This window comes from Anastrepha ludens, chromosome 3, assembly GCF_028408465.1.
Source record: "Anastrepha ludens isolate Willacy chromosome 3, idAnaLude1.1, whole genome shotgun sequence".
Taxonomy (NCBI): domain Eukaryota; kingdom Metazoa; phylum Arthropoda; class Insecta; order Diptera; family Tephritidae; genus Anastrepha; species Anastrepha ludens.
Genome location: NC_071499.1, coordinates 99,762,440 through 99,774,088, shown reverse-complemented (window position 1 = coordinate 99,774,088; position 11,649 = coordinate 99,762,440). Strand labels below are relative to the sequence as shown.

Sequence of the window (11,649 nt, the reverse complement as noted above, 5' to 3'; positions counted from 1 at the left end):
ATGTTATGTGTGGTATAAACCACACATCCCTTATATTTGGGTATATGATTTATAAATCATTACAGATACAGCGTTTTCCTAGTCTCAGACGAAAGAATCCCACCACAATAACAAACACAGAAGAAAAGTTACATCACAAAAACACTAGACTGTGAGACAATAACATATACATAACATTGTCATATGCCCAAGTAGCCTTACTTACTTACGCTAAAAATGATGTTTAACCTATTGGAACAACTACGACGGAAAACAGCGAAATTTCAGTGTTGAAAAATATGATGGAATAACTAATCTCACAAATGTGTGCAATACTAACGTGGTCACGTTACTCTTCTCTAAATTTATTTAGCAATCAAGGTGCTAGAATCACTGGAACTAAAAACATTCCTGAAAAAGAACAAAATGGACGTATCTCTAATATCTGAAACACATTTCACTGATAGGAATTATTTAAACATTCCTGACTATACTCTAAATCACACTCATCAAATTGCTAACAAGACACATGGTGGAATGGCAATAAGTGTAAACAAAGACATAAAATGCATTAATGTGATCCACTACAAGAAGGACTACTTGCAAGCGACATCTGTACAAATTGATGACCTTATTATATTTAACTCTTTCTGCCATATATTGTCCTCCTAACCATAATACAACTAAACGCTATAATTTGACTATCTCAAGACTCTTGAAGGCCGGAAAAATCTTTATGATGCAATCATGGAAAACAAAAGTAAAAATTAAGCTCTGGAGAACCAACTTATTGGCCAACTGATATGCTGAAGGGATCTGATTTTATTTGCTTTTATATAACGAAAGGTATTGAAAGTGAGGTCCTGGAAATAACCCAAAGTTTGATCTTTTATCTGACCATCCTCGAATATTATTGAGATATGAAATCAGTCCTATTCTAAACTACGAGACACATAAATTTTCTTTTCGTCAATGACTTCAATGACAGTATAGTATAATATATGCCGGAACCTCCACATCTATAATTAAAATGAGTAACAACAAATACTAGATATCCCATAAAAAAAAGGCTGAGTATATCAATAAAAGAAATGAAAGATACGTTAAAAGTGGATACGGACGAAAAATTTGAAAAATATTTTGCATCATTGGGAACTAGAACTACAACTACGGAAGGAATGCAAAAAATCGACAACGTATTTATGCACCAACGGCCTCTAAAATGACAAAACAAAAAAAGCAAAAATGCTCGCTTACCATTTAAAAAAACCTTTACAAATCAAAATAAGACATTAATACCTCGGAATTTCATGCTCACCTCACAAATAACATAAATACGCCAATTAAAAAAACAACTTCGAAAGAAAGACGCATAGCAATTGAAACAACACTTTTGACAGCGTGTGGCACAAGGCACTGTTTAAACTTAAACAGTATCTTGTACTGGATTATTTTGCTATCTGATAATGAAAAGCTATTTAACAAACAGATATTTTTATGTAAAATATGGTGACAAATGCTCTAATACGCAATTAATTGAAGCCGGGGTACCTCAAGGCAGTGTATTAGGGCCGTCATTATATGTGTTGTACGCAGCTGATGTTCCCAGGCCTGCAAGTATCAACATGATAGCAACTTTCGCAGATGATTCCGTCCTATTGACTACTCATAATACCTTAAAAGCAAGCAGCAACACACAAGTTGCGGCCGATTTTGGACAAAACTTTAACATGGTTTAATGCTCGGGGTATACAAATATACCTACAAATAGTGGTAAAACAATTCAGGTAGCTTACTCTAACAGGAAAAATTGACCAGAGAATCTGGCAATAAACAATTCCCAGCAACTACATTAACAGTCAGTGGAAACTGTCGTTGTCGAATAAAATACGAAAATAATCGAAAGTACTCAGAACAATAACAAATGCTCCTTGATACCTCAGTATTGATGCAGTAGTAGAAATCATCCGCAAACGCAGTACAAATCACATTATCCGTTAATACTGACATGCGACAACTGCCAGCAAACTCCAGGCGGCTTAAACGACCAACACCAACGGAGTTACGAGTAAGATTGATGAGATAGTCGACTATATGAGCCGATATGGTATCAAAATAGCTGCGGTCCAAGAGACAAAACTGCACGCTAGCTTCCCCCTGATCACCAGGGACGGCTACAATGTGCACCGAAAGGATCACGAGCGAGACCACGGTGGAGGCTTAGCGTTCATAGTCCACCATACAGTGCAGTATCGTCTTATCGATGAAGGCATCGACCGCACGGACACCACCTTAGAATGTCAAGCGATAACTGTCCGGTCAGGCGATGCCGAGCTCGAAATATATAATATTTACATACCCCTTGTCACCTGCTGCCCGAAAGGATATCACCCTGATATTGGTGCGGTCATCAGGGGTGAAAACCGATTGGTAGTAGGTGACTTTAATGCGCATCACGATCTTTGGCATTCAAGTCTGCCAAATGATCGTAGGGGACAGCTATTGGCAGAGCAGATAGACGACTCGACATTCAGCACTGTAAACGACCCCCCGCCAGGGTTGTGGGCAATTGCTAGCGCAGGTCTTGCCCATTATCGTCTCGATCGAGAGAAATGCCGACTTTGTTTCCACGGATCACAGGTCATACGTCAACTTTAATAAAGGTGGTTGGACCAGATTCGCGGAATTTACTGAAGACATCTTCGCCGCTCTCCGCATTCCCACCGATGTGCGCGCAGGCGAACGTGTATTCCGCAAGGCGATCACAGCTGCCGCTGCTCGCGACATACCCGCTGGAAGGATCAGGGACATACGTCCCAATTTCCCAGCTGAAGCGTGATCGCCTACGCCAGGCCGATACAGGGGATCGTCAGATAAAGGATCTCAATTGCGAGATACGGCAACTGGTAACCCTACACAAGCGGAACAAATGGGAAGAGCATTTGAAGTGCTGCACCTTCACCTCTGATGTGAGCAATCTCTGGCCCACCGTAAGGTCCCTGTCGAACCCGACGAAGCACAATGACAAGGTTGATATCACCTTCAACGGTCGTGCTTCGTCGGATCCGAAGAGATGCGCGTGCTACTATAGCCGGCAATTTATTCTGCATCCTCCGGCCTACAGACCAAACATAATGCCACCAGACGGCTGCACAAACTGACAAAATTAAGCAAGATGTACCGCAGGTGGTGTTCTTTCACCCTTGCTTTTCAACTTCTATATCTCGAAACTCCCCCAGCCACCAGAGGGAGTCTCCCTGGTCTCATACGCCGATAACTGCACGATAATAGCGTCGGGCAATGACATTGATGACCTATGATCCAAGGTAAACGACTACCTCGCCAGCCTTTCTCGCTTCTTCACTGCGAGGAATTTACAACTCTCCCCCACTAAATCCACGGCGACCCTTTTCACCACCTGGACAAAGGAGGTCAAGCTACAACTCAAGGTGAAAGTCGATGATACACAAATCCCGACGGTTAACAACCCCAAAATTTTGGGAGTTACCTTCGACAGCGTGCTCTCCTTCTCAGCGCATACAACCGCTATTGCAACTAAAGTACAGAATCGCAACAAGGTTCTCAAGTCGCTCGCCGGCAGCACTTGGGGCAAAGATAAGGAAATGCTGCTGTTGACTTTTAAAGCAATAGGCCGGTTCCAAACTATGCTGCGCCTGTCTGGTCGCCTGGAACCAGTGATTCGCAGGTGACGAAGCTTCAGCCTGCCAAAAAACCGCAGGCCTCACCCATGCAGACACCTGCTCGAGCCTGAGCCACTTCCCAGGCACATCAGGAGGCATTTCCTCAACTACGCGGACGAGATCTCAGACAAAACAAACACACAATTACTGGATCAGACAGTGTACAGACAGGCCATAAACGACATTCGTCGGGAGAGTCTCACCACCTTTTTAACCTCCCGACCCCCGAATACCATCCACATCCACCAGACTCCACAGTATACAGCTGTTAATGACAATCGCAAGTCTTTTATGAACTCTCGCTCCCCGAATGTCGTTATCAGAGTTTAACCACCAGCCATTGCAGACGAAGTGCTTCAGCTGCATTGTAGCATAATTGCGTTCTCGATGTTGTGAGAGGTAAAACCATTACCTATCTAGAATTGACCCAGACGTGCTAAACATATATATATGTCTGGCGTATGAGGGTACTCCACATGACACTAACCACGTTTTCCCATTCCGTTCGGAGGCAGCGCACGCTTTACTAAATCAGTGTATACTTTTATTAAACACGTAGAAATTAGGTTAAACTTGTTCAACCAAACCATTTATTAGAATCAATAGTACAAGTATTGAACACAATAGGCCTAAACTTTAGTAATCGCCATGATGCTAAGACAGCCAAAATATCAAAACTAAAAAGGTATATGTACCTGTTTGAGACCGACGATGTGAACTCCGTAAAAAATTGAATAGGACCCAATTTTTGGCATTCTCTGGTAAAGAAATATCGAAAGAATTTAACTAATTAAACTTTCAAATTCAATGTATTCAAGTATTTGTACTTTTATTATACTTATTTGATTGCAGCTCATTTTATTTTATAACTGTAGCTATACAAGTTTAGAAATAACATTTCCATTAATTTAAAATCTTATATGAATATACAACTTTCTTAAAAATGACATTCACAAATATAAATTTTTAAATTTCGATATTAATTAAAGCTTTTATTCTTAAGCCACTTTTTTAATTGACGTTTTAAAATCAGTTTACATATCGTTTCATGTAAATATGTACTTAAATACTAAATTTTTATAAATTTAAATTTAAATTTGATATGTTGAAACATCGACTTCCAAACAGAATTATTGCATTTGAAATTACTTGGCTTTAAATTTTACTTTTCTAATCTCACCCTACTAATTAGGGGTATATTTACATCCGTAGATAATGCAAAACTTTATTAAACAAGCATATCATATCTAGTATATGATGGTAAATTTTTATTATAAATATATTAAATAGTTATTGCCATTATTTTAGAATACATTTATACAGCCTTCTTAAATCTCTCTAAAGATTTCAATAATTTCCACATGTCAAATTTCTTTAAAATCTAAACCTGTGGTCCCCAAAATTCTTTACTTTGAAGATTGCTGCATATATGTGTATACATAAATAAAAATTACATTTCATACAATCTAAATATTTAAGCATATAAAACAATGGAAGCATTAGTTGCCGGTGGGTTCGAGTTTGCATCTTGACTTAACCATTTTTGAACGCAATTTTCTTGGCAAGTGAAATTGTCGCAAACCGTATGCACTTGAAGGTCAATACTACAAGCACGGTCTTCCTTTATTCTGTAAAACTCTTCTTTGTAAGATGATTCACTATATGTTGATGATGAACTCTCATATCCAGAAACGGGTGATCCTTCAGCACAGGGGATCACTGGAGATAAAGCTGAAATTGTCGTCATGTTAAAGGCACTTGGAAGATTTAATGGCTTACATCCCTGAAAGCAAGTACTTCCTACTTGAAAATTATGGTCGATCACATTTGAGAGGTGAAAATTGGTGTGTCGTGTTTCACTATCGAAACTGAATCTTGGTGATATGCATCCCTCTTTGTTATCAAGCTTATCATCAGAAATATTTTTAGCAGAATTTTTTTCTGAAATGATCTTAGTTTCATTTTCTTCATGTTTTTCCTCTTTTTCGTCTAAAAGATATGGTTTAAATAATTTTACTGGTTTTGGAGGAGGTGATTTTATATCCATTTCTACTTCGATATGATCATCAACACTTTCATTTAATTCTTTAACTTTCGCAAATAAATTACTAGAATCATTCTCCGAGCTCCGCATGATTTTAGTTGCTTGGTCATTTCTCGAAATAACCTTACGCTTCCTAAAAGTCAAATCAACGACACTCTCGTTTTTATTTTCGGCCACATCATCAGTTTTAGGTAAATGTCTCAAACTACAATTTATATTCTCGGCATTTTCACGACGAGAACCAATAGACAGATCTATTGGTGTAACAGTTAGGCACGATGTGTTTGATAATCCCTGTGTTACGTTATAGTTTTGCAAGGTATATTCCTTTTGACTTTCAATGCATGTATTATGAAGATATTTATTTAAAGATATACGGGCACAACAATTTTCAACATTGTCCACTACTATTTTCGTTGCATCGCGTAATTCAATAGAATTTATTCCCTCACTTCGCTTGTATACGATTTCCTCCGGTGTTACGTTGGTTTCTGGCAAGCATGTAGAAGCCAAGTTGGTTGCAGACAAAACATTCACAGGTAGACAAGCTGACGGCATTAATGACGGTACTGTTGACACCCGAGATTGTGGTTGTAGTAGCGTATGGGTATGCGACGGTAAGTTGTGGTATTGGTAGTGTTGATGATGTTGCGGGGAAATGTGTGTTAGGACAGGCATTGGTATAGATATATTAGTCGATGCATGTGTGTATGGCGCATCGTAATGATGATGATGGTGGTGGTGCGGCTGAAGGTGATGAGAATGAAGTATTGGTGACGATATTCCCGCGGCGTTGCCACTTACTACAGTCTGGCATAGTGGTGGCGATGTATTTGTAGTTGAAGTGCTGGCAATAGCCATAGCACCCGCTGCTCCCGCAGCTGCAGCGGCAGCCACAACGGCGGCCAAGTTCGCCGCTGCATACACCCCTTGTGTTGATGCATTCGTTGATGGAATCACAACTGGTATTGATGGCACTGTTGTAGAATTTGTAGCGACACTTTGTCTGGCTGTGTCCAAGGGCAGTTGCTGAGATTTACTTTCAAAGTGATGGTAGCCGAACTGACTATTATTATTCGTTGGGATTATAATCGGCACTTGTTGTTGCTGACTCACATTATGAAACTGGTGTTTTAATCCACTGTGATTTATACTGGCGACTGATGATCTTAGATTCGATTCGCATTGTAACCATTTTTGAATCTGTCGTCTATGTATATTGTACTTTCTAGCAGTTGCTCGTTGATTGCCTTTACAATCACTATCTTTTCGATATGATTCTAATACTTGAAGCTTAAAATGTGGTGTAAATATTCGCCGAGAGCCCATTTTTGAGTTGCTTGTAAAACTGCTCGCGCCACCATTACTTGCCATATTGAATGTTGTATGTGTGTTTTGTAAAATACTTATTGCTGCTGTTGGCACTTGGGTATTATTTGACTTAGATATCATTATATAAAAACACAATAAGTTTCAAACAGTTTTTTCATTCCAAAACATAACGTTGGATATTCACATCAAATTATATTAAATATCGCTTGAAAAGCTTAAATTGTTCTAGGTATAAAAAAATACTATATTTCCGTATGTAATCATGCGGCTTCCGATGATACACGTTCGATTGCGCCGTTTCTTCTTTCCACACTAAACGATTAGCAGCAAAATTACTCTAGCATTTGCCAGACATTCTGGCTCGGTTTTGTCTCTATGTATTGGTGATTATATGGCGCTTGTATGTACAGTATAGCGGACGGAACAAGTGAACGATTCAAGCAATTGTCGTTCTAACAAACACAAAGACAATTCAACTGTTGCTTTAGTTGAAATAGTTGTACACTGTACAAGCACAGGCAGAACGTGTTTTCCCAAACTCGTAAAGTGCTAGTGCCTTGTGTCTGTGAGTCACGTCATGTGGGTGTATATGTGAACGTATGCAGAGTTGTATTTTAAAGGCTGTAGAGAATAAATATTTCAAGGAACTCATTGAACAGTAAGCAATACGAAATGAATGTAAACGTATTTACATGCATATATACATATATAAATACATTACAAATACGGGCTCTAATAAAATACGTAAAACAAATGTCTGTACATATATATATTCACCGCGTATTCTCATATATGTACATACATATATCATTAGACACATGGTATGGGTGCATGTATATGAAGTGCTAATTCTAAATATACCATATATTTGAATATATGTATGTATAGACATATGGGCATACAATAATTATGTAATATGCATGTATGTTAGTATACACTTAGTACATACATACATATGTATTATTTGCCTTTTTTTATTTTAAAACTTTTAAAAGTGAATTTTTACCTTTCGTAAGGCTATATTTCGTATATTGCATATGCACATGAAAATTCCATAATTTAATCGAATTATCCAATCAGAAGCCGAATAATGCAACCAATGCGAAAAATTGCAAGTTGCACTATCAGCACGTTTTCTGCTTCAAAACATACATATGAATGTATATATTGCATTTCCATATATACATATATACTATATGTATGTTTGTGCATACGTACATATGCACGTACGTATATAACTAACTATATACTTTAGCTTTATTTTTGCTTTTTATAAAGCACTTTAATACACATACTTTTATGTTTATTAAATTACCTTTTTTCTTGTATTCTTATAAATATTTTCGTATCTACATATAAAACAGGCGTATATAGTAAATGAACCTACTCTTATGCATATGAATGGACGGTTTCTACTCAACTACTACACTTAATTTAAAAAAATACTCCTATCATATTTACATATGTAGGTACATACCTCAACTTGGTTTCTTTTCAGTACTGATTATACGATAACAACAAAAGCCTTGGAGGAAATGTCAGGTTTTAGTTTAAAAAATATATATAGGATGTTTCTATCATACATCCATATGATGTGCATATAGGTATACCATGTAAATATGCGCGACTATTTGTACCAGCTTATAGAATAGGCGTTTAAAGTTTGTTGGGTGTTTGGCAATGATTAGAAACATTTACACGCGATCTAAACGAAATAAATATCTTTTTACAAATGAAAACATGTAGTGTATATTGGAATTAGTATTTTTTATTCATCGATAAGCAATTTGGACTTGAAAGGCTTCAACTGATTCATGCCACTTTCTTTTCATGTACAAATGTAGTCCTCGTGATAAATAATAGTCACAGGGTGCCAAATCAGGTAATTACGGCGCATGGTGCAATGCATAATTTGCCTCTTTTCTCAGAAATTCTCTTCTTCAAGTCTTAGCGGATGAGATGCTGCACTATTTTAATATGTAAGCTTGTATGGCACAAATAATTAATTGATGCTACGGGCATCTCTACATTAAATCACATTGTTTTCTAAGGACTCCTCAATTATTTTTCAATAGTTTTCACAGACGGTTTCCGATTATTTGTAATGAAATCACTAATTTTTCGATTTTTTCTAATTACAATCTACTCCGTGGACGACCTGGTTTTTCATCATCCTCATGCGTTTCACTACCCAGTTGAAATCGCTTGTGTCTAAATCTGTGTACGGAATAAGCAATCAGTGATTGAACTGCAAGCTGTTGTTTCAGGATAAATCCCAGAAAAACTGAACTATTACTCTTGTCTTTTAAGGCCAACGTGCCAAATTTCAATTTATCCAAGCTGTTAGTGTCAGTCAATACCGAGTATATAGCTAAACAGCAAACATAGTCTAAATCAATGCAAAAGAATGCTAGATAAAAAGTTGTCTCCAACTAAAAATTTCACTGTGGTCTTACACTGCAATTGAGAGGCCTATTCTTACGTATGGAGGTCTGTACTAGCTAAAAGCTACCAGCTACTGCTTGTATTCTAGCAACGGGGGCATTATGCTCAAGTCCAGGTGATACACTCAATTTACTTATCCATTTATTACCAATAGATCTTCACATCAAATACATACACAACTGCAACTAGCGCGATCAGGTATCAAGAAATAGAAAGCTGAACCACTAGAAAGTGTGGTCACAGCAAAATCCTTCTGCAACACCATAATTTGATAACACCACCACCGACTATTTTTCACAAAGCCTTCTCTTTATTTAAGATTTCCCTGTGGTATTGCTATCTAGAGCAGATTGGAGGAGGCGGATCTTTAGAGATTTTGATACCGAAATCTACACCGGCAGGTCCAAGATGGATTACGCAAATCTCTGAATCCACGCAAATGTCCAAATCTATTACAACAAAGCTAGAGGATTCCAATATAAATAATATAGAGAGTAGAAGTTCTGTACTCTCACTTTCTTTTTTTTTTTAGTGTAATTAAAGGAGAAGTTGATTGGTAATCTTACGGAGACTTTTACTTTCATATCCCTCCTTACCCATTTCATCTTAAATTGCTTAACACGAACTACATATGTCGCGCACTAAGCGAATTCATTAAGATATTGAATTTTTAAACTCTTTTGTTATTTATTTAATTACTTTTACTATTATTATGAAATAAAACAAATGAGATTGCTAGGGTTTTCCTTAAGTTCAATCGGAGCGAAGCCAATAACAATTCCTTCCAGACGGATTAAGGCGAATCTAGAGTTTTACTATTTATAGTATTGCAAGTAGACGAGTACCAGCCAGTTCAGTGTCTAGGAACACGACCTGAATATAACGTATTAAACAACTGCTTGGGTGCGATCAACCCGACGCTTCAAGGGGAACGCCCGACGATGTTAAACATACCACATAACAATACATACATACGAGTATATGCTGCAAAGTGGGGGAGATGGAAACTCCTGTTAACTATTTTTGCAATTGTCCAGGTTTATTAACAACAAAATTACGAGCTCTTGGCAAATCATTCCTCAACAACATTGACGAAATTTCAGGATTAAAACTTAGGTCTTTACTTTTCTTTCTAGGTTTTTTTCTAGTTAAAATATTTCAAGATCACAGGACTTAAATTTTAAATCTTAAGTAGTAGGCATTTAGGAAGTTAAGTATTCTCTCTCTACAATAGAAAGGCTCATGTTAGGTATACATTTATATGCGTGTTATTAAACTTAATAATGGAGGAGCATTCCCCGAAGAACAAATAGAGTAGAATGGGGTAAGATAGGTATGGGGGCACAATAGGTAGGTGGGGTTTTCGTCGCACTGTTTTTGCAGAGGTCACTCGTCTTATGTGAATTGAATACGTGGTGGGGAACAACGTTCGCGACTGTCATTTCGGCCGTCACCATTGATTAGTTATCCTAGTTCTGGCGTCGTTTAGTTTTTTGTGAGCTTTTCTCCGACAAAGCATTTTTTTTATTCTTCGGAGCAGTGCATTAAATGTATGTAAATATTTGTCAGGTGAGTTTTATTTTACGTAGAAAATAATGCTGAACACGAATAATGTGTTAGTTTTTTGATATTTTTGTGTTTAAAAAAAATATCGACACTAACATAAAACATGTACTTGGGGGCACTATAGGTCAGCCGTCTGGGGGCATTATAGGTCACTGCTTTTAATTGAATAAAATAAATTTTAAATGTTTTTGCAGCAAAATGGTGCGTAATTATGTGCGAAAAACGCCGAAACGAAGTGAAGAGGACGTAAAAAACGCAATCGCGGAAGTCGGAGATGGCGCTAGTGTTCGATCAGCCTCTAAACAATTTAAAATTCCGTTCGAAACATTACGTGCTCGCGTGATGAATTAAAGAAAAATTCCTAACTTTTATAACATGTGCAGTGTTCATACTCTATAAATAAAAGTTAAAACGTTACTTTCCAAGCCATGTACATTGTTATTTTCCCCTCACATATAGTGACCTATCGTGCCCCCCGATCTTAAAAATATCGAAAAAAAAGTACCTTTGTCTTATTGAATGCAGCTTCCAAAATATTTAGCCAAACATAGGTCAGTATAACCAAAATGTTAGCAGATAAAT

General features: G+C 37.4%; 1 protein-coding gene across 1 annotated transcript; it reads right to left on the bottom strand.

Annotated features, from left to right (window-relative positions):
• Positions 1-4,926: 4,926 nt before the first annotated feature.
• LOC128858599 (uncharacterized) lies at positions 4,927-7,508 on the bottom strand. The gene has a single exon (XM_054095002.1). It carries the CDS (start codon positions 7,174-7,176, stop codon positions 5,155-5,157), a length of 2,022 nt encoding a protein of 673 aa, XP_053950977.1. The 5' UTR covers positions 7,177-7,508; the 3' UTR covers positions 4,927-5,154.
• Between the last annotated feature and the right edge of the window lie 4,141 nt (positions 7,509-11,649).

Excerpts from the sequence above, each read along its gene's own strand:
- LOC128858599 (XM_054095002.1), bottom strand. The coding sequence starts at position 7,176 with ATGATATCTAAGTCAAATAATACCCAAGTGCCAACAGCAGCAATAAGT.